Raw genomic sequence first — 23253 nt, 5'->3', positions numbered from 1 at the left:
ATCTTTATTACTGAAAAAATGCAATGTTAAAAATAAGTAAAAATCTTCATTAAAGATATATTTTATAGAAGATTTTAGTATCTATTTGCTATTTTTATGTTAACAAAGCATAACAGTTAAAAGATCACTTTAGATTACACCTAGAAAAGTCATGAAGTGCTTCAAAATGTATCGTTACTTTAAAATGTTTGAGAACTCTTCCTCACTTGTGAATCTATGCTATAAACTTTGCAGTTAACAGTGCTGTTCAAAAATATGCAAGACAGTGCAAATGAACATGAAACTAGATAGGTGACATCATTTTATAGATATTTAAGGATTATACCATTCCGGGAGGCAAACATCCTTCCTTCATAGTAAGATAAATATACGTTTCATAAAATGTTCAAACTGCTTTGAAAATGCTTATCAAAGGTGACAGATTTTGCATTCCTAAGAAGGTGAGGTCTTCCATTTTAAAATGTCAGCATTGGGCCAATTAATTTATATATTGTTGTTAAGTTGTCATTTCCATATTAATCTTACATGATTTGATGTTCCAAGTTTAAACTGTTGGTTACCTTTCTGTGTCCAGTGCCACCCAGCACCCTTATGAGAAGCACCAGGGCTACCATTTTAGGGATTTCTTGTGTTTCACAGTCCAATAATTTGGCCAACAAGACAACTGCTTTGGTAAAAGAATCAAGTGTTTATTGAAACAATTAACTCTAACTTTTAATTAAGGGTTCTTGAGTCCAACAAACCCAAGACAGATCACTACAGGAAGAATTTCTTGTAAGGAGAGAATCAAATGAAGCACCAAAGGAATGATTCAGAGCACCTACTGTAAGTACCTCAACTAGATATTGTAAACTTCTCCATGTTTCCTGGTCTTTCTATGAGACATCCTTGGTCACACCAACTTCTGTTCATCTATCTTAGCAATAAAGTCCAAATCCAAGGACTGTCCTTAACAATAGACAGCAATGCTTCTGCATGTGCATTAAGGAAGTAAACTCTAGTCTCAGCATTAAACACAGAAGTATTATCCGCCCAGTAAGTGGTCTGCAGAAGCAAGTGCCATCTTCAGTTCCTCTTGTAATTCATTCACAGCTTTCTAAATTTTCAGGCTCTGTTAACTGTATTAAGCACTGTAGCTGTGGCATCATGATAGAGTAGATTCTTCCAAAACTTGTGATAAATTGGGTAAATATGGTAATAATGAAAGCAATTGAATTAAGAATGAAATACCCAGTGTTTTTTGGTTTTTTTAATTCAGGTGAATTTATTGCAGTATAAGCATGATGGGACCAGAGTTTTTGCAGATTTGCAAAACTGTACAGATTGCTTTTAAAAGGCATGTAGTTAGTTCTTTTCTCAGCTTTTTGAGTTTGCTTCTAGGTTTGTCTCATCATACAGAATGGGATTCATTCCGCAGCCTGTTCTCCTCCTCCCGCCTAAGAGAGACTTGAGGATTGCATAGAGGAAGTCAAAAAAGATATTTTGCATCATTTAATTATGAGCCCTTTAGCTGCCTGAGTAATGTTGATGGAGTCCAGAAAAATGTGTCTTGTCTGCCTTAGGCAGCATACAATGGGAACATGCTTGAGCTCAGAAGGGAAAAAAGGCACATGGAGAGATTGGAACAGGGAACTTGCACTTGACAAAATGACGGGAGTTGACAAAATTTACTAACAAAATATTAACACTTCATCTTCTGAAAAGCTTGACATGATCAGAAAAGAAGGCTTCACTGTACCTTTTGGAAAACAAACAAACAAACAAACCAAATACCCATTGTCAAAGCCTAATTCCCTTCCAAGCTAATCAGGCTGCAGTTATTTGAATCACTGTTGCTCTTCCCAGAAGTTGTATACTGGTGCAACAGGGGTATATCATTAAGTGTCCCTGCACTGGTAGAAATAAATCACAGTTCTCTATTGCTCCAGTTTCCATCCCTGAATTTCCACTGTTTTTCTTTATGTTATTCCCCTTTTATAATCATGGCAGTGACAAAGGGTAAGGCCCATATATCTAACCCCCCTGGAAAGCCTTAGAAAGTCAGAACAAAGAATGACTTGTGAAGGCTCTCTTGTTTAAGATGAAGGACTAGAAGTTTGTTACAAGTACAGGGGCTGATCCTGTTCCCACTGAAGTCTGTGGGGGTTAGGCTTATGAACAGGAAACTTCTTTCAATGAGTCTTGGCTATCTTCAGATTCTTCAGCTGTCCAGCTCTCTTGGCTATTCCTTCCAAGTCTAGAGCTCCAGAGATGGAAATTCTTATATCTTGTAGCACATACCCAGCCAAGTAAGGGGACCTGATCCCACCAGATAGTAAGAGCTTGTAATAAGCATGCCCCAGTTTTGGGTATTGACTAATTTTACATACCTAAACTCTTTGTTTGGTTGGTTGGTTGGTTTTTTTTGGTTTTTTGTTAATATTTTGACTTCCACCTTAGGAGATAGACTGTGAGTGAGATAAGAGCATGACTTAGTTATGATGAACAAAATACATCAGCTGACTTAGTGCTAGGCAACCCCACTGCAGTCAGTCAGGAAAATTGCTGGTTACTAGCTAACAGTATTACAAATCTTTTTCTGCTAATAAGTTGGGGAGCACAATGAGGCAAGTGGAGTAAATATTGTTTATTCAAAATCTCCATTCCCTAGTACTATATCAAGCTACTACTCTGAGTATATCGATGTCAATAACAAAATTCCATCTCCTTCAGACAGGACAAAGAAATGGAGTATGAACCTAGGGAGGACTGCCCTGTTTTCTGTTGCACCAAACTAAGGGTATTAGGTTCAAAGACTTCTGTTCAATTATCTTGACATGTAACCAGCAAGGCTTCTAGTCTTGGCATTCCTATGCTAGTTTTGCAGAAAAGATGCCTCCCTGTCTTTGAAAGAATGTAAAGACAAAAGCAGCTTTGCTAATAGAATGTCTCCTAGAATGGCAGAATCATATTTCAGGAATATCAAATCATCCTGCTTTTCCATCATGACCCTTAGGTTTTCTAAATTCAAACAATTTCGAATTTAGATCACAAACTACCCTCTAAACAGTGATTTGATGAAATGCAAGAACCCTGCAGAAGACTGTATTTTTCTTAAAATATGACAGAAGGAGTATTTATTTTGAGTACAAAACTATCTTGTTTAAAAAAATGCATGGCTGTGCAGAGTTTTTTTCAGAAGTAAAATTAATGAAGAAGCATCAATGTCTTTAAAGCCCTGTTTAAATCTCAGGTCAACATTGTACTTGTATTTTATTGTAGCAAACATGACACAGAACACAAATAACTCCATTTCCATTAAGTAAAAATTCTCCTAGACTAAAATGAACTTACTTCATATCAAGCTGAAACTATTCACTGTATATGCAAAGATGTAGGAAAACAGAAAATTCAGATTATGGTTTAACTAGGAAAAAATATTACTTTTAAGGATTAAGAAAACTAGAGAGAGAAACAGCAAGTCTTCAATTTCTACAGCTGGCATGTCAAAACAAACCTATAAAATAATGTCTCAGGACAAACATTGCTTGCTTAACATACACCAATAAAGCCAAGTCTGTCCATGAATAAGTCAACAAACTGTGACTGCAGTCTATCAAAAACATAAGTATGCTGGCGTGCTTTCTGATGTTAAAGACTGTACATAACAAAGACTTATGTGGCTTCTGTTTTCCACTAATTTTGTAAGTGCTTTTGCATAGGAAAGCAATATTTATAAAGTAAGTGAAAAGATTATTTGTTATTTGTTTAGGTCTTTCCAAATATCTTCCTATGGATAAAGCTTGAAAAACAAATATTCAATACCTGAAAAAACTAAAATGTGACAAGTACATTACAGTTTGAAATACATTTTGAGGTGCTTTTCTCGCATTGCCTGCATATCCACAGAGTTCATAAAACAAATTTATGCATGGTAACTTCCTTGGCTAACTAATTGTTATGCCAAGGGAAACTTATTTACTGATTGCGGACACCCATGCAATAATGTAAGGATTTTTTTATTGCATGAACCAATCAATCAGTGTGAAGCACAGACAGTGAATGGTGAACACGGAAAATACAATGATCCTTTTTCCTTTATTTCTAAAGGGAATATCTAAGCTATATTGTTGTCACCAAGAAGTGGGTCTCTGCTCTGAAATGTAGAACAAAATAACGTGGGATGACCTAGAAACTGTACAGTTTCTGTGGTTACAGAGGTAAAACCATGCTGCAATCATGAGGCAACAGAACGTAAATTACTATGTTACATATGTAACTTGGCTCATGTATTTGTCTTTAGAATCACAAAGAATTGAAGAAATGTCAACATACTAATTCTGAAAATCAGATCAACAACAACAAAAAAAAGAAAACGACCCTAAATCTGTAGCACTATTTCAGTACTCAAAAGCTGTACTTAATCCACAGGAACTACAGTGAATTTTTAAAGACTGAATACAACATCAATACTCCCAGCACCAGCTCAGTAACTTCACAACGAATCTATTGTTTTATTTATGAATATTGCAGCTCAAGCTTGCTCAAGTTCCACAAGGACTCCGTAGCAATCTTTAGGGTGAAGAAAAATCACAGGTTTGCCATGTGCACCTATTTTTGGCTCTTCACTCAATATTCGTATCTTTTTTTCCTTCAGTTCTGTCATAGCTGCATTTATGTCATCAACCTTATAAAAGAAAAATACAGTTCACACAAATTAACATATTACAATGTAGTATGCAGATTCTACATTTAGGAGCAATAATATAATTCCTTACTAAAATGTTATTTCTAAATTCTAATACAATTCTGAAAATAAATTAAATTATAAAACAATTTTAAGGTATCTAGTCTTAAAAATAAAAATCCTACAGAAGTTTGCATTTGTTATTTGAAGATTTTATAAAATATTGTTTAAATAGATTGTGCTATATTTAAGAAATTATTAAACAAAAATCACTCATGCACAAAGCCCATTGATTTTTTTATGTTGTTACTTTATAGGATCTCCATAAATAATCTAAATGCTGCATTACTATTACTAAGAAGATCATATTGCTTTCAAACTATCAATAGCTAAAGAAGAATGCCTCCCTGTCTAATTGATAACAGAACACTGACTCATTAGATGCTGGTTAAAAGGGAGGGTAATGGGCAGGAGGTAAAAGGAAAGTCCCTTTTAGATTTATATATCCTCCTCCTGAATAGGTTAAGCTTCATAAAGTCTCCCAAGAAAAACCTTGGAATTATCAGAAACATACCCAGAATATGACCTGGTTTTCCTATTGAACTTAATTATAATAATAGCCTTTAACATAATATTTCAGTACAGTTTCCTGCAGAAATGCGTAATTAACAAAAACATGGCTACGCTGTATAATGTGATCTTAAGTCTGATGTCATGTCATCAGATGAAATTTGAATTTTCCGAAACTTTAAATGCACTCATTCTTTGAAATAATAAAATTAGCACTCAGTTTAGCAAATCCAATAGTCAATAATCAATAAAGACCTAGAATTAAAATAATAGCATTGCTGTTTTTCAAGACTGAGGTGTCTGGACATAACTTGATGAATAAACTTGCATGATGCCATTGTAGGGAAGAAGGAAATACCTAGCTTTAATTCAGAGGAACAGACATCAGTTAATTCCTACTCATCTGCAGCAGTTTTGTTCATGAAATTCTGAACTCACTACAGTTCTTCCTACACGCAACTACCAGTCGGCTAAAAAAAAAAAATAAATGACTGTCAAGTTTTATCTAAAATAAAACAGCGCACATAATGTGTGCCATAGCCCCCTCCAGCTTGTTTTCCCAAGCAGAAAAGCTACTGCAGCTGCTGCTCTTGTCCTGCAGAGATGGCCAGAAGAGGAACTGTGTCTGGGCTCAGCTGGAATGAATTACTGCATCCCCAAGGAAGCAGTGAGAGTAAACAGTGGAAACCCTGTAGGTGCATCCGTGTTAGGAGAGTATCGGGCTTGGATTTCTCTCTTATTCTACCAAGTGTCCAGCATGCATTTCATTGCAGCTATTAAATTCATTTACAGCTGGTCAGGAATAATTTAATTTCTTCGTCAAATGCTTATTTTGTCTGAAACAAATTCCCTATCAAAACATCTGTCTAAAATTTTCCTTTGAATAATAAGACATAGGGAAGAAATGAAAAGCATTTTGATAAACTTGTCAGGCTTCCTCTCCAGTATGGAAAGAATTTTTACAATTCAGCTTTTTGCAACAGAATTGTTCATAGAATGACATTTCTACAAAATATTTTTTAAATTTCAAATGAACATTTCAAATTGACACTGAAGTTCTTTTATAGTTCTTCTGAAAACTATTTTTGCTCAACTTCAGAAGATGACATATCTTTGAAATTGTAAGATTTTCCATTCTGAGGAGAATGGAAAATTGGAGGAGGGAGGTTAATATCTTTTTGATTGACTATGGTAGTGACCAAATCTCTTTTCAGTCCCACTTAAACAGCAGGTCAACAATGGATTGCTTTTTTCTCCATGTAAATTAGTCTATAATCTTTCATTTGTTTTTATGTGGAGACAAACGTGAGGGATTTAGGACAATCTTTTTCTTAATTTTTTTTTTTGGCATAGAGAATCTATTAGTGCGTTACAAGACTTCATTTAGGAAAATCTGGCTGCAAGTAACACCAGCTCACCCAATTAATGGAAATTAACTGCTAGATTATGACTTCTGGCTTGCTTGACCTGCTGTATACAGTTATAAATTTTCTTTTTTATCACAACACTTCTATGTTGTCCAATATGGTATAATTAGCATGTCCCATTCTTCTCAATTTTCATAATTAACAGTATGACTTCCCTTGACAGCCACGTTTGGTTTATCTGCAACAACATCATCTCTCATACAAAATGGAAATCTACATAGAACAATTTCAGCTGGTAACAAATATTTATTTCTTGAAACATCTTAAAAGGGATTACGTATACTTGAAACCCTTGGGAGCTTTGAGCTTTTTTTGCTGAGAAATGCCTAAAACTTCTTTTTCTTGTACCTATAATTAAGTACCACTAGTCTTACAGAGGGCTGGAGGTTTTTTCGGTCTTACTACAAATCACTTTTACTTTTATTGCTGTTTGGTAAGTATGACTGACAATCTTTTTTGACTTCTGTATACAAATACCAAACAGGAAGAAACTTCTGAAAATCTAACTATGCCTTAGCTTAAACTTAGAACTCCATCTTTTTCCAGTGTATGTCCTTTCTATGTCAGGAAGTTGACGCCTGTCAAACACTCTTCACAAGCCCTTGGGCTTGTCCACCTTCCACACTGGATACCTAACCCTCTCCTCCCCAATTTAATCTTTATAGCATAAAAGAGGAAAACATCATCACATAGCTCATGAAATTGAACTGTGATTTCCAAACCAGAAAAAAGGCATTTTTAAGACTTCTTCTTACGCAACATAAATTCTCACAAGTATGACAGCCTTATATATTTGTTCTTGACACAGGCCAAACCTATGAAAAAATGATGCATACTTTAATATCTCTATCTTATTATATGATATATTGTGTTAAAGTACCTCAATGCAGATATGATGCATTCCTCCAGTCTTGTTTTTTTGCAGAAAGTTTGCAATGGGACTTTTCTCTCCTAAAGGATGTAGAAGTTCCAGCTTTGTATTTCCCAGTTCCACAAAAACAGTGTAGACACCATGTTCCGGAAGAGCAACAGTCTCGCTCACCTGTGCTCCTAACACATCTTTATACAAGGACCGAGCTTTCCCCAAATCAGGTACTGCAATTGCTACATGATTAAGTTGGCCCAGTTTCCACAAACAGCTTGGAACATTTTGAGAAGAGGAATTTGATGATGACAGAGTTCGTATTGTGGGAGCTGCAGTCTGCAATCTGGTAAGAAGTCCTGAAAAAAGTGAATAGCACTGATATAATGCTTTTGAGAAAGTATCAATATCTGCTTTTTCCCCTTTTAATGAGGCCTATGTAACTCCTACGTCATAAGCACACCAGTGTGCAAAGCTGAAGGTAGTCTGAGACCAAGGAAAGAATTATTCTGTAGTACTAACAGCTCAACAAAAATTATGTAATTATGTATGTAATTATTCAGAAGTTTAAAAACAAACAAACAAACATAAATTTGGTGTAAATGCTTACATATGCCTGTTAAAAAGACGAATACATGGCCAAATGTAGTGGTCAACTGTATAATGTATTTAAAAGTGACTTCTGTATTTTTCAGAGCTTCTTACAAAATAGAGAAAGAAATGAGGATATGCCTATACATCTAAAAATTATAAGAAACAAACAAGAAAACCAAAACAAAACCTTGGACAGAACTGATACTGCAAGATCCAAAATATAAAAGACTTGAGCTCTCAGCTGTCAGAACTAATTCCAGCAAGGAAAGAAATGTCATGTTGCATCCGAGGCTTAAGGAATCCTAAAATCTCCTGAGATGGATTTCTTATTTTTGCTTTCTCCAGTGATTAAGTCATTCGCCCTTCTTACTTTTCACATGCCTTACAGACCTTGTAATTAGTTTCACTGATCTGTTTCAAGATGCTTAGAAATATTTCAGTTCTGAGTACTGGGAACAACATAATGTCCAACTGACCAATAGCAATTTAGAAGATTATCTTTAAAAGGTCAAAATCATAATAGCTTTTTTAATGCAACTAGTGCCACTGACTTCAGTGTGACTTACAAAAGAAAAATAATATGATTTGGCTCATCATAAATGAAAAGGTAATTATAAAAAAATATTGGATGACCATATGACACAAAGGTAAGGGCTGACATGTAGACAAAAGATGGAGAAGTCATGGAGAAACTCAGTGCCATGAAAAACTGCTTAGATATCTACAGAACTCTTCACAGACTGTTCTGACAAGGCAGTACTGAACTTCGCAGAATCTGTGTCAAATTGCTGTGTTGCTCACAAATAGTTCTAGGGTTTCTTGGGTTTTTTTTAAAAATAACAAAAAAAGATATAAAATGAGGATACTTACAAATGAATTTCATTAAAAATTAATCTGTCAGAGTACTAGAATCTGAAGAGGTTGGGGGTGGGGGAGAAATTGTGATCATATCAGTTGTTTCTAGCACCAGAATTAGAATTAGATGAAAGAATATATTCATAAAAGCCACATTTTAATTTCATGCCAGTTTGCTTTAGGCCATGTCAGAGTTCCCAATGCCTCAAGGCCAAGCTAGAGGCATCTTAGCATTTTGGAAGTCTTTGAGGCATTCTTAGCTTTAAATTCACAAATGTGCTATTTTGCTAAGAGATTGTGCCAAGGATGCACTGAGATTCTGGATGCTTTGCAATACACTGAGGATAGCCTGGCTTGCATTTTTTTCAGACTCTTTGTAAGGTTAGTAGTAGCTGTAATTAATCAGCTAGCTTCAGTGTATGAAACTGAGAACTACCATTTCACAGGAATTCAAGACTCTACAGCTATCAGTTCATTTTTCTTCACAAAGACAACTGATGCAGTCCTTAAATCTGAGCCTTTCTGAGCACTGTGCTGTGATGGAAGAAGTGCTTGCGTGTATTTGAGACTTAAAATTACAATGTGCAATGTACATACTTCCAAAGACTTAGTATCACAAAAGTAAGTCTATTCAGAATCACCTGATAATACTAAATCAACATCCTACGTTCATAATTTCCAGAAACTTGTCCAATTCTGCAAGTAACTGCCCTGAAGTATTTCTGGCCAGCCTTTCACACAGTACCTCCTGTCATCTCCTTCATCACAGCCAGAAGTTCTGGACAATTCTTTTTCACTTGTTACCTTTAGGCTATCATACTGGCATAGTGGAGTAAGTCAGTATTTCCAAGTACGTTTCAACTTTTTACATGTTAAAAAAATACCCTAGCAACTTCTACACAGAAGAAAAATCCTTGTTTTTCAAATGTCTATGCTGAAACTATTTTGGAGATAGACTTGCCATCTAAATGCAGCTGTATCAGGGGTGAACAAAGCAATTTCCTGAGGAGGCGATGCTATGCAATGCTTTATAATGTATAAAATAAAAAACATGCAGTATCTAGTTGGCATAATTAGAGGCATGGATAATTAGCTAGACTACAGTTTGACCAGATCACCAGAGTAAATAATGCATTAAAAATTAAAAAAAAACAAAACAAAAACACCCGCCATAGTCTTTTCTGTCCACCCAAGATTCTACCTAAGTAGCTCTGTTTCCTACAATAATTTCTGAAGACCTGATTCAATTCTTGCTGAAGCAAAAGATACTTTTCCACTTAGAGGAGGTCAGTATTCTCCAAAAGAGAAAAATCCTTTGAAAGATAAGGACCACTTACTATAGCATTTGTTGTGTTTCCTAGAGCCTTTTATTGTTTCATTCCTTCTTCCAAATATTAACAGACCACAGTTCAGTAGAAATACTGCCAATGTAGATTTTTCAAGCAATCTTTACTGATGGGAAAGGCCAAGATTTTTCCCATTCTTTTTGACATCTCCCATGTATAATTCTTGCTGTACTTCATACAGGGCATAAGACTACATGGTTATTATAATTTAATTTGTATTGTGTCTATTTTCAAGTAAATTGACAGAAAGTAGGGACACAGACTGTTACTCAGCTATTACTGAAGCAATAGCAAAGAGAATAGAAAATGCTATTTCTGTTGCGTTCTGCCCAAGAAGCATTTCGTTTTTGTGGTGTTTCCTGGAAAGATGATAGATTGAAAAAGTGAAGTATATTCCTAGGATTCTTGTAAAGTCAAAAATCCTTAATGCCCACTCATATGACACTATTACTTATGCATCTCTCCATTTCCTCCTCTCACTTAATGGATTGGGTGGTAGAAGTCTATATATTTTTCCTATGAGTATGTAAGGGCAGAGGACTCTTCAGCAGGTTTGGGGATTTGTTTCACTTTATACTATGAAGTCTTGTGAATTTATCCTAGCTCTAGTCATATGCCTATAGAGCTTTAATTTTAAACCCATAATTACCAGTATGAATTGGCTGAGATTAAACAAAGAGCATTTGTGTTTTTCTTGCACTATATAGATTAGTAACTGTATAGATTAGTTACTTAAAATTCTAATCTTCTTATTCTAACCCAGTAATCAAAAGATGACCCTGCAGTGAAAAAGAAAGCTTTTCAGCAAACATCAGATTGAAACCCCATCACTTTCATGTTTCAAGGAAAGAAACACTTATATTTATGCATATATCACAAAACTGGTGCTATTAACTGTTGTGGCTAAATTCTTCAGTCACAAAAGCATTTCTCTACTGAGTTAAGAATTATTCAAGTAATTCTTAACTTTCTCCAATGTTAAAAACATTACTTTCTCTGCCTCTTTTGAAACCAATGGATACTGTCACAAAGTATCTATTCAAGTATCTGTCCTGCTTGAAAAACTGGCATAGGCTGACCAAATTCACACATGCAGTTGCTTGTCCTGGTATATACGGCATTTGCCCCTACTTTTTTTTTTTTTAAGACTTCATTTTTCAGACACTGACAACCAAAGCTGAATTTTTCTAGATATTTTGTCCTTCAGAGAAGATTCAGCTGACCCTGCTCTTGTATATGATTGCTGGCTTCCTAGCCTCAGTGATACTGCAGAACATATATTACCTTCTTCAGCTTCATTTGAAGAATATTTTTAAATGGATTTATTTGGGTTTTATTCTATTAATGGTTGACTGATCTACTAGTGTTATGCACATCAGAGTTTACACATGTACAGTTGTACCGAGGCTTATGCTCTGTAACAGCAGGTTATGAACATGAAGTAACAAATCTAAAGTACTCATCCTTCAAATGTTTACTCATAGGCTCGCAGCTCCTTATGCGGGGCAGCGTTCATTGACTTACATGGCTAAGTAATCAAACGCCAGCCAAATCCAACTGAATTGAGTCATGTTCTCTATGGGGAGGTTACACAACCGTGGGTTGCAGTAAGAAGAACCTTGTCACTGGGCACTGCTCTATTGTCAACCATTTCAGGTTGAGAAGAACTCCCAAGCATGGAGAGGATGCTGCCGCCATAGGGAGTTTGGCATACAGGGGCTGTGTATTAGCTCTCCGGACCAAAGGGAGGAAGGGCATAGTCTGGCCATTCTTACATCCCAGCAACTTCAGGGTGGCGTTAGCATCTTGGCAACTTTGCCAGCCCGTAAGGCAGCCATAGTGCTGCTCTGCTCTGTGCTGGAGGCGGCTTTTGGGAATCACAGGGGCGCCGTAGTTCCTAGAAACTGAGTCTCACTTTGCTGCGGCTGTGGTTTCTTCCATCGAAGTGCAATTGCAGAAAGGTGTTTTCATTCCCACTATCCCACTGATGGATCACTGACAGCACTGAGTCCCTCATTCACTTTTCTCCTGCAGTCTGTGGCTACCGAGTAAAGTAGTGTGGTTTAGGTACAGTGAGTTTAACCTGCCCTTACTTACTGTAAAGAGAGCGAGCAGTCCAGATAATTATAATGAACGGGAAATGATTTTGCATTTGACCTCCAACTTGCACCTTAAAAAGACAAGCTCCTCCTTGCGCCTTAAGTATTAAGCTTGGAGTTTGCTGCCTAAGTTTATTCTAAGCCAGACAATGTCAGTGGTTCGTACAGCCGTCGCCTGGATCAGAAGACCTTGTTTTTATTTATAGGAGCAATTCTGTTCCGTTGGGGCCTGTAAGGCTCCCACGGAGAGCCTCGGGCCCGCTCCCGCACCCCGCGGCGGGCAGGGCCGGCGCCACGCGCAGAGTGCCCGCCGCCGCGGGGCAGGCGCTCCAGGCCGGAGCGGGCACCGAGGCCCGCGGCCGCCCCGTGCCTCCCCCGCCCCGCCGCCCGCCCCGGCCCGCCCGGCCCCCGCGTTACCGGCTGCCGCGCGCCCCTGGGAGGCCGCCATCTCGCCGCTCCGCCGCTCGCAGCCCGCTCGGCCGCAGGCAGGCGGGGCCCGGGCGCGGGGGAGCGGCCGCCTGCCGCCGTCAGCACGGCAGCGGCCACCGCCCCCGTCGCCGGCGGGGCCCAGCCGTCCCCCGGCCGCCCACAGCTGGCGGCGCGCCCGGGCCCGGAGCCCCCGGGCGCGGTGACGGCCCCGGGCTCTGTTTGTAGGACCGGCGCCACCGGCGCGTCGTGGCAGGAGACGCCGGCGGCGGCAGTGGCTGCCTCACGGCGAGGGGCTGGCGAGCCCCGGCGGGGCCGGGGCGCGCCGCTGCCCGCTGCCTGTCCCAGACGGAGAAGGCTCCGGCGGCCGTGCGGCGAGCCGCTGCAGGGGCGGCTCCGGGCGCTGCCGTTATTTCAAACAGAAAGTGCAGAAGAGGCCGGCTATAGCAAGGGACATCTGTAGCGAGAGGGAGTTTTCTGACTGAGGCATTGTGCAAAAGGCTCGGGACAACGAGCAGGCTGTCTTCTGGTGCTCCGTCCCTGTGGTGTCAGGGGCATAGGGGCAAGCCGCTGGGATACATCCTAAATGGATGAACAGCTTGTGCCATTTCAAATCCGGTAATATCCGAATAACTAAAAGTGCAGATCAAAATCAGTGGTCCAGATGGGTATTTAAAAGTCCCCATATATGACACTCTCTGCTTCCAACCCGGGTTGTCACGTGTCAGATATGTTTACGATGTTCGGAGAAGCGCGGGTACAGGTCACACTCATGCCTCTGCGGCGGGGCCCCGCTCCACACAATGGTTTTGAGGGTGCAAAGTGCCCGTGAGAGGAGGCACAGAAGTTGCATAGCAGGGCTTTGTTTTCTGTGCACTGAAAAGACTTCTTTTTTTGGTAGGAAGGAAACACGAAAGCAGCAGAGGAACAGCAGAGGCAACAGCAAGAAGAAAGTTAAAGGTGGTCACGGTTTTGTGACCGGGTGCCGAACGGCCGCAGGCTGGGAACAGCAGCAGGCCGGGCGCGCGCAGCCCGGGGGGCAGCCCCTGCTAACGCGCTTCGCAGCATGGAGGAGGAAGGGATCGTCTCCCCCAACGGCAGCAGCAGCTTCTTCACCACGGTCTGTGGGTGTACTGCTTAATTTGACTTTATAAAATAAACCTTAAGGAAGCTATGTGGTGTACAGTAACAAACCACTTGAACACTAGGCAGTGCTCGCTAATTGCGTTCCAAAATAGCCCTTGTATCTAGGTCAGAGAGACAAAACTGCGAAGTAAGATGACTGTAGCTTTACTATATTTAGAGCAGGTTTTTCAGGGCTGATGAACATCCAATCTAAAGCAATACCACGCTTTTCCAAGGGGAGGAAGCAGCAGCCGTCAGCAGGTGGCTCTGCGATACCCTGCGTGCGGTGCAGCGGGGAAGCGGGTGCGACGCGGGCAGGCCGGCCGCTTCTGCGGCACGAGCGCGGGCCGGGAGGCAGAAATGCTCCGGGCGGGGCGGCGGGCCGGAACTCCTGTGTGCGGAACCTCGGCGCCGGCCGCGGGAGTCGTCCGGACCGCTCAGCCGGCGGCCTCGAGGAGGCGGTGCCAGGTTGCTCCACGCGCCGCGGCCGGCGGGAAGATGGCGGTTGCCAAGACGCTGGAGACGTGCCTCAGGGTGGCGGGCGCCGCCGCGGCGCGACCGGAGCGCTTCCTCAGGTACCGCCGGGCTGCGGGCTCCCCAGGGGCTGGGGAGCCCCCCGATGCCGGGCCGTGTGTGTGCGTGTACGTGCACGTAGCGCTCTGCGACTTGTGCAGGCCTCGGTGCTCGGGGAGGGAGGCCTCGTGCCGGCCGGCGCCCCTCAGCTCCCCCCGGTGCCGCCGGGCTCTCCTGAAACGCGCTGTTAGCGGCGCCGAGACCTGGCCGCGGCTGCCGCAGTATCCTATTCCTTTCGTCAGCGTTCGGGAACTAGGAAACGGAGGTTTCTGTGCTAGCCAGCTGTGTTGAAGCGTTGGTAGGTCTAGAGAAAAAACTGGAAGAAGCTACCCAAACATAAAAGCTGAGGAGTAAGGCAGTGGAGGAAGACAATTACCTTTCCAAAACCAAGGGTCTGTATCTTGGATGTTTGAGGTGTTTAGTGCTATACTATTCACTTCCCCAAAACGTCTTGAGTGCTTAAATCGATCAAGGTACAATAAGATGCGGCTGTAGAAGGGTAGAATATTCTGTCCAGCTGCTACTTCATACACAAAGTGTAACGAAGCTGAAAGGCTTGATAATTATACTGCCTTTATTTCTAGGAATGTTTAGTAGCAGTACTCCAAGAGGTGTATAGGAAGTTAAGCAACAGCAGTAGTTGTTGACAGGTGCTATTCTGTAGCACTGAAATACCTAAGCAGATATAAAAAGAGCTGCAGTGTGGCCATGTGATTAACTTAATAGAAGGTGTAAAATGAATGAAAGCTGGTAAATTCTGCAGTAATATTAACTGTTGCGCTTTTTAAAGCTCTTAACTTTTTTTCTACTCTTAGTGTGCAAGATGGACTGGCTGCTGACTTCAGAGCATTAACAAAGACTCTCTATGATTTGAATAAAGCTCTGGGAAGTAATATAGTTCGTGGGGGTCCTCTAAAAGAACTGGTGATAGAAAATTTTGATGAAGAACAGATTTGGCAACAGCTAGAGCTCCAGAACAATGCAGTTCTCGATTTCTTCAAGAAATCCATTGCAAGGGATGCCAAGGATGAAGATCTTTGCCTTCTCTCAGACCAGGAAGAGGATGGCTCTGATGCAGAGACCAGCAGCAGCAAGGAATTGGAAGACAACATAATGGAAGCAGAAACTGAACAGAAGAATGTTTATACAAAAGATAAAGCTAAAGAAAAGCAAAGTAAACTCAGAGAAAGCGTAATGCAGAAATACAGTGATGAGGATTCTGATGTTGACTTTGATATTGAAGCACTGGAGCAACAAACTAAAACAGCCAAGGAAACCACATTGAAAAAAATGGGAAGAAAATCTATAGTGGATGACAAGTTTTTCAAATTGGCTGAGATGGAAGCTTTTTTAGAACATGCAGAGAAGGAAAACAGGGAGGAAGAAGAAGATATTAATTATTTTGAAGACATCATCTCTGATGATGAGGAAGAAGAGTCTGAAGAAGCTGAAGTCAAAGTAAGAATATCAGTAAATTAATTTTCTGATCTCTCTCTTCCTTTAAATCAAGATCTGATATCCGTTAGGGTGACTATAAGTTGTTGAACTCTGAGTAGAAGCTACCAAGTTAAATTTGATTAGATGACTGATGATTATTTCTGAAGCTTTACTTTAATAATATATTTGACATGAATATTTGGTAACAAAACATCCTAGTGTAGAAGAACATACTGTCCTGCTAGTACAGTCTCTCTTTAGATGGGTCTTGGGTTTTTGCATGAATAAAGGAAGAGAAAGTATGTCATAAGAAATAAGTGACTTTGCAGAATTGGTGACCCAGCAGATGAAAAAGATGTGCCACTCAGCATTGACATCTGGCAGTTAAAGATCACTAAGGTGACTGATGCAGAGCAAAGGGCTTTTGGCAACTTATTTTCTCAGGGACATGGCTTTATAACTCTCTGATTTAACTTAAGTGGCTGAGTACTTGTTTCAAAAATAAATCTTTTAATATTATCAGAGATCCTCACTAGCAAGTAAGAACTATGCCCAGGGTGTAAGGGAACATGTACGTATTCCAATGAGCAATTGGCAGAATCTACTCCTCTTTGAGTCTGTATATGTTGAAATTGGAAATTAATTTAAGTGGTAGAATATTTTAAATACTTGTAAAAGAGATTAGTTTTAATAAGATGCCCCACCACAGGTTAATGCTTCAGTAAACTGAATTACTGATACACAAGTAGTGCTATTCCCCAGGTGCTAAAGACTTTAAAAGACAGGATACCCTTAGACTTCTGTCAGTCTAACTGTTTTGGTTTGTTTTGTTTGGTTTTTTTTTCCCCTCTTCTCCCTTCTTAGCCAATTAAAAGTTCTAGAGACTTGACATACAAAGATTTCTTTGATCCAGTTGATGACAATGATGATTTAGTAGCTAATGATGTTGAAGATGATCAGGAAGAGGAAGCAGACAGTGCTATCGAAGAAGAGAATGAAGAAAGCTTGTCTGAGTAAGTATATGCATTATTTGCAGTTGAAATGACCTTGTAATTTTACACTGAAGTGAAGTAGAAAATAAAGTGTGAATTCCAGGCTCGCTTTGGTCATGGTTTGCCATTCTCTGTTATCTGTTGTATGTTCATGGTTTGCATTGTCACCTTATTTAAAAAGTAGTTTATTTACTTAAACTTTGAATATTGTTTCTTGATATTTATTTGAATAAATCATTTAATAGCTCTAACTTCAGTTTTTCAAAGTTATTTTTTTTAATATATAGAAGTTTCTCTAGTGTCCCCTGCCTTTAGGTTTCAGTGAAAGCCTACTGTATTTCTTAACTGTGGGTTAGTTGTAACAGGTAAACATCTAATGGCTGAAAAAATTATAGAGGCTTTTCAACCTTTATTTTATATTAAATTTTAATGTTACAGGGTCGAGGATATGAATGAAATGATGATGGAGAATATAAGAAGTACAGAAGCCTCTAAAAAAGTTACTTTTAGTTTGCCAGATGACAGTGAGACAGAAGATGATACTGATATGCAATTAGAGAAAGGCATCGATCCCAGTGAAATAAAGTCTTCTTTTGAGAAGAGACAGGAAAAGGTAATTGTTTCTTTATTTTGCTAATACTTCGAAACAGTGGCCAATATATCTATATATTTTTTTAAATGATTGTGTAATTTGTTCACAGTCTGGCAAATATGAAAAGGCTATTTACAAATTAAGGAAAAAAAAAAGTGGCTTATCTACATCACATATGAGGGAATATATGATTGCATATATCTTTATGTGAAGAGGAGTTAGAAGTACCTGAAATAACTATTAATTTCTTGCCTTGAGTTTATTTGTGAGCTCTATGTTTTAAACTTCTTAGGAAATTGTGTTTTTCAGATGAGAAAAAAAATAGAAAGTTTAGAAGAAGAGTTGTTAGAGGAGAAACCTTGGCAGCTTAAAGGAGAAGTAACTGGACAAAAACGACCTGAAAATAGCCTTTTGGAGGAAACCGTGCTTTTTGACCATGCAGTCCGAATGGGTAAGTAGTGAGAGATGGCTTTCCTGAAGCATGTTGCGTACCATGGTGGATTTTCTTTCCTTTGACCTTGCTGAAAACATTTGTGACTCGAGCAGGATAACAAAACGCTAAGTTACACTTCTCAGTGCATTTTTGAGGTGGTGCGTTTTCATGGTGGAAACTACAATCTTTTTTGTTCATTTTTAGCTTAACTGAAAGTTCATTAATTCAGTGGCAGATTTAGTCATTTACAAGCCTTACATACTATGATTACTCTTTTCAAGATAGAGGAAAACATTATTTACTTACCTGACCTTCAATTACTACATTTTTGTTAAGGCTTTACTTTCTTTTTCTGTTGTTTGTTTTTCATAGAACAAAAAGTATTTCTTGCTGGAGAAACATTAATCTTAAAATTCTTCTCTTTCTCCTCTCAGCACCTGTGATCACAGAAGAAACTACTTTTCAGCTTGAAGATATCATTAAACAGAGAATATTGGATGAGGTTAATATTATCTTACTTGTTCCTCCTATTTTGTTCATAGACTTGATTCATAGGGCACATTCCAAGGATGAGTTTGAAGCTCTTAAAATATTAGATGTAGAGTTATCGTAATTAATTTCTGCAACTGGTTGTTCTAGTCTTTTGCCTTGATGAATGTGTCTTTAGATTTCTAAGGAGCTCTGTTTTTACGTGCCTGTTATATGTGAGGTTTTGGTGTGCTTCAAAAAAATGAGTGTTTGCAGATAAAACTATAAGGAGTTTATTTGGAATATAATGCCAGTCTGTAAATTTTGTATATGACTGTAACTGTAGTGTTGTGAGTGTTCTGAATACTAACCAAAACTCAATTGTTTACTTTATTTTTCTTAAAGGCCACTGATAGAAGATTTGTATCCCACACCTTGTTGTCTTATTGTTAGTTGAATAAAAAAAAAGGTACATACGGGAGAGAGTGTTTAAGAACTTAGGAAGATTACACATTTGTTATTTGTTATACAATTTTTACCCTGATTCACTAAAAATAAGCAGACAAGCTAGAGTTATAAGTCTCTTATTACTTTTTTCCAAACAAAAGTATGAGACTTCATGAGTTCCTGGGAAGCCACATGCATAAACTAGTTAATGTGTCAGATAAGTAATATGGAAAATGTTCTAAATAAGCTGTAGCACCTGATAATCGACTGTAGTTGTGTTTGGTCATTAATTTATGACTTTCTCAGGCATGGGATGATGTAGTACCAAAAGAAAAACCAAAAGAGGAGGCTTTTGAATACAAGAAACGTATCGCTTTGGATCATGAGAAGAGTAAACTGAGTCTCGCTGAGATCTATGAGCAGGAATACATGAAACTTCACCAGGTAACGTAAGCAGTGCCTTTTCTTTTGTTTGAAGTTCACATCACATAATTTTATATCTTCATTAGTGCACTGCTAACTCTCCTTTCAGCTTTATGGAAGTACTTCAATCTTTGTCTGAGTGTTCACCAGTGAAATGGCTCTGAATTCTATATTGTGCTGTTATCAGTCTTGCTAAAGTAAAATAGCTTTATGAATGGTGTTGCAGTAACATTGCGTTATTAATGCAGCAGAAGACTGAAGAGGAAGAAAATCCTGAACACAAAGAAATTCAGGAAATGATGGATTCACTCTTCCTGAAGCTGGATGCGCTTTCTAACTTCCACTTCACACCCAAACCAGTAAGTACATAAGTTTCATAAAGCTGGAGTTTCCCCCCCCCCCCCCCGCCTTTGAAACTGGATACTTTTAAAATATATTTGGGAAATGGAAAGTAAAGTAAACATGGAGTGTTATTGAGCTGCTTCTTCCTTCATATTAAATGCACTATAATTGCCTCTAAACAAATATTTGGTATCTTCAGTTAGCTGTAAGCTGCTGTGAGATGGTGTGCTCAGTCCTGAATATCTTTCCTTATTTCTAGCCTGTGCCAGAAGTTAAAATAGTTTCAAACCTTCCAGCTATAAGTATGGAAGAAGTAGCACCTGTTGCTGTTAGTGATGCTGCTCTCTTAGCACCAGAGGAGATCAAGGTAAATATAAACAAAAATCATGTAAGGATCTGGAGAGGATCTGTATTGTTGATAGAAGGGTGTACTGGCTGCCAGATCAATGGAAGAATTCTGCCCCCTCCCACCCTGGGTTCCTCACCTTGTGGACCTTCTTGCCTAGCATTTTTGTGGTGGTGGTGCTTGGGGGTGTTTTTGGGGGGTGGAGGGTGCTTTTTTTTTTTTTTTTGATAACTGGAAGGAGGGGAAAGAGTTAATTTTATTTAGCTACACTAGGCCATAATATTATGCTTTGGTTTATTCTTGGCTATTATGTGATGGTCATTACTTTTGCCACCATCTATATGGGTATTTGGAAAGGGAAAGCTAAATGACAATAGGGAAGAGCTACTGGCATGTCTTTGATCAATTGTACAAATCTCACTTCCCAACTCTTGCCAGTTTTTGGCCTTTGCCTTAATGTGGCATCGCCCTGAGCTGGCTAAACACTTGAAATAATGGAAACCTGAAGACAGATTTGAGTATTGTGAAGTGAGTCTTTTGCACGCTTATGGATCTAGAGATCTTGTTCTTTTTAGGAAAAGAACAAAGCTGGTGATGTAAAAACAGATGCAGAAAAGACTGCCACAGACAAAAAACGAGAACGAAGAAAGAAAAAGCTTCGTAAACGTATGAAGCTAAGAGAAAAGGAGAAGCGTCAGAAGCTTCTTGAAAAGATGAAACCAGAACAAGGCACAAAACTTAGCAAAAAAGCTGCTGCAGCAAAACTGAAAAAGCTTACAAAAGAAGGCAAAGCATCTCTGCTCAAGGTAAGGCTCTCTTAAGTAGTCCTGTATAACTTAGAGCTTCCCAGCCAAAGAATATTAAAATCCCAAGGGTAGATAATATGTAGCTAGAGAGAGGAAAAGGAACTTTATCCCAAAGAATTAGGAAGTATAGGGTTTGGTTTCCCTCCCATCCCTCTTGGCACAGCTACATCTCCTAATCGTTCTCCATCCCCTCAAAAATTCTTGTACACAAGTAGTGTATCCGCTTACCACCCAAACCTTGTTACCTTATTTATGTCTGAGCAAATATAAAAGGTAAATGTAGCTTCTGGAAAAAAGGTAGGAAGAAAACATGGAAAGGGTAGATGCATACTCCTTTTTTCTTTCTTTTTCTTTCTTTCCTCTCACTGCCCCCCCCCCCCCCCTTGCTTTCCCCTGCATTCTTTTGAACCAGAGTTTTGGAAGTGCTGTTCTAATCCATGCTCGTAGCTGCCTTATGCAAAGTAGCGTTGAATGCCTTTTTAGTCCTGATTTGGCCAATAATTCTGACAGCATGATGTCAGTATAGAGATTTGAAAAAATACAGCTCTGGTTGCACTTTGCAGTGACCCCCTTGTTTATAATGCATATATATGTAGATGTTATTGCTTTAAGTATGAATAAATCATACCTAAATTGTTGTTGGAACCTTTAGAAGCTTACTCAGAGTATGAAATATATTTGAATTTGTAAGCAACTTAATCTTTAGATGTGGAAAAATATGAAAAAATTGTATGATACAATTACTTCATATCGAAGTATATACACAAAGCAGAAATGATTGTTTGCATTAGGTACTACTTTTTATTTATTTCAAAGTTCACAAGGCAGTGTCCCTGCAAATGCTATGACTTACGCTCTTTCCTGCATTTGAATCGTTCCCTTGATTAAATGGGACTACTTGCGTGCATAATTGAGGATGGGGTTTCTGTTTAGTTCTTTCTAAGCTTTGAGTAACTTAAGCTATTTTGAAATAGAATATTCCTATTTTATTTTCTACTACTTACTGTGGAGCCTTCTCTCATCAGATTGATTTTGTTTTGCATGCTATAAAGCAGTAAACCTGTGTACCACCTATGATGCCTTATAAATTACATTTTAAAAATCTCTGAAATTGTGAGGTATTAGACACTAATAGGAAAAGTAACTTGATTACTTCTAAAACATTTGTGCTTACCTTTTCAAAAGGAGAGCCGAACACAAAATATAGGTATGTAGTTGCAGCTCGTCATGTGCAAGGATCTGTTCTTGATGCCTGTTCTTACCTACCATGCTAACTGCTAATTGAAAGGGAACGTACTCTATTTCTTTCAATAGCAGGAGTGGTATAAGAATGTGGTGAAAAATACCCTTTGAAAATCAATTATCAGATATTTTTTTGTTAAGTCAAATACCATTATATGTGAGTAGCTAGTAAGTAGTATAATGGCACTGTTTGTACATTTCTTGGTTATAACAAATATTTTGTCCATTGACAGGATGAAGGTAAAGACAAGGTCTTGAAATCATCCCAGGCCTTCTTTTCTCAACTACAAGATCAAGTGAAAATGCAAATCAAAGATGCAAACAAATCAGAGAAGAAAGAGAAAAAGCAGAAAGCACTCTCTGTTCATAAACTGAAATTGTAATTCACCTTTTTATGTTGCATCTTGTATATATTAAAATATTTCTACGTGAATGCTGAATTTGAGTAGGTTTTATTCTGTCGATCTTTAAAATGTTCTGTGAACTTCTAAGGTGATGTAAAGAGGCTTTCCTTCAGGTTTTGCTTTTATGTTCTACCATAGAACTCTGATTTTGTCTTTTATTCTAAAAAGAAAGCTGCTTGCCAGGGGTGGATACCTAACCATGTAGAATATTTGATATTTGTGCTTTGACTCTACAGTCTTTTTAAGCCATAGGCCATAGCTTTTGTACCTGCTGTTGTAGTAGCTCTGTAGGTATTGCAGGAATAACTGCATTTGTTGAAGAACTTAGGATGCAACCTGGCAGTATAAATTGGAAATTATCAAAGAGGGAGGACACAGAAGCTTTTTAAGCCTGCAGTAACTCAGAGTAAGCAAATTCTATCTTTTAACTTAAAGGATATTTCTCAAGGTGGAAATATTTCAGTATTTGCTCTTTTCCTGCCTGAACAACAAAACAAGAACGTTCCAGCTGGTGCCCCTCTGGTTCCCCTTTCTAAAGAAAGGTCACAACTGTTTTTCACCATTTGTTGTTAAAGGAAATGTTAAATCTACAGAGGGCAAGGTGTTTAAAATAAATAGGTCTTAGTTCATGCGTTCTTACCGGAGTGCGGTTCGCAGGCTCGGCGATCCGCTCCCCAGGCCTGCGCCCCGCCATCGGCCATGCATTGCGCGGGCCTGGCGGCGGGGGCGGGCGAGCCGCAGGCCGCTGCGTGCCGCGGGGCGGGGCCCGGTGGGTCGC

At 39.1% G+C, this 23253-nt stretch overlaps 3 protein-coding genes and 1 long non-coding RNA gene across 7 annotated transcripts in view; 1 reads left to right on the top strand and 3 right to left on the bottom strand.

Moving 5' to 3' along the window:
• The window catches only part of APBA2 (amyloid beta precursor protein binding family A member 2), a 128296-nt gene extending 115397 nt beyond the window's left edge, over window positions 1-12899 (bottom strand). Inside the window, exon 1 of the mRNA XM_087744971.1 lies at window positions 12837-12899. The gene's annotated coding sequence lies outside the window, so the exon portion shown is untranslated. The remainder of the gene's footprint in view (window positions 1-12836) is intronic.
• On the bottom strand, window positions 3981-13016 carry MCEE (methylmalonyl-CoA epimerase). Its single transcript, XM_087744978.1, has 3 exons — window positions 12837-13016; window positions 7544-7884; window positions 3981-4666 (listed from the first exon to the last, which is right to left on the bottom strand). The coding sequence occupies exons 1-3, from the start codon at window positions 12865-12867 to the stop codon at window positions 4514-4516; spliced, it is 525 nt and encodes a 174-aa protein (XP_087601104.1). The 5' UTR covers window positions 12868-13016; the 3' UTR covers window positions 3981-4513.
• Window positions 13017-13515: 499 nt separating this feature from the next.
• Window positions 13516-22511, top strand: MPHOSPH10 (M-phase phosphoprotein 10). 3 transcript variants are annotated; one of them, XM_087744956.1, is made up of 11 exons: window positions 13516-13965; window positions 15359-16001; window positions 16845-16993; window positions 17411-17585; window positions 17874-18015; window positions 18432-18499; window positions 19219-19356; window positions 19584-19694; window positions 19937-20044; window positions 20599-20829; window positions 22305-22511. In XM_087744956.1, exons 1-11 carry the CDS (start codon window positions 13649-13651, stop codon window positions 22452-22454), a joined length of 2232 nt encoding a protein of 743 aa, XP_087601082.1. In that variant the 5' UTR covers window positions 13516-13648; the 3' UTR covers window positions 22455-22511. The 3 variants fall into 3 exon arrangements, with proteins under 3 accessions (XP_087601082.1, XP_087601083.1, XP_087601081.1); XM_087744957.1 differs by lacking the exon at window positions 13516-13965 and adding an exon at window positions 14043-14545; XM_087744955.1 differs by lacking the exon at window positions 13516-13965 and adding an exon at window positions 14219-14545 and having other exon boundaries at window positions 19587-19694.
• Window positions 14554-23243, bottom strand: LOC148050255 (uncharacterized). Of its 2 annotated transcripts, none has more exons than XR_015701558.1 (3): window positions 23116-23243; window positions 18304-18434; window positions 14554-14886 (listed from the first exon to the last, which is right to left on the bottom strand). It is a non-coding gene; the product is annotated as an uncharacterized LOC148050255 (long non-coding RNA). The 2 variants fall into 2 exon arrangements; XR_015701557.1 differs by having other exon boundaries at window positions 14554-14869.
• Between the last annotated feature and the right edge of the window lie 10 nt (window positions 23244-23253).

The sequence above is a fragment of the Nipponia nippon genome, unplaced genomic scaffold (genome assembly GCF_047370975.1).
Source record: "Nipponia nippon isolate SJK-2023a ecotype South Korea unplaced genomic scaffold, ASM4737097v1 scaffold_9, whole genome shotgun sequence".
Lineage (NCBI taxonomy): Eukaryota > Metazoa > Chordata > Aves > Pelecaniformes > Threskiornithidae > Nipponia > Nipponia nippon.
Note: the sequence above shows the minus strand (reverse complement) of the source record. Positions and strands in the feature narration are given on the sequence as shown.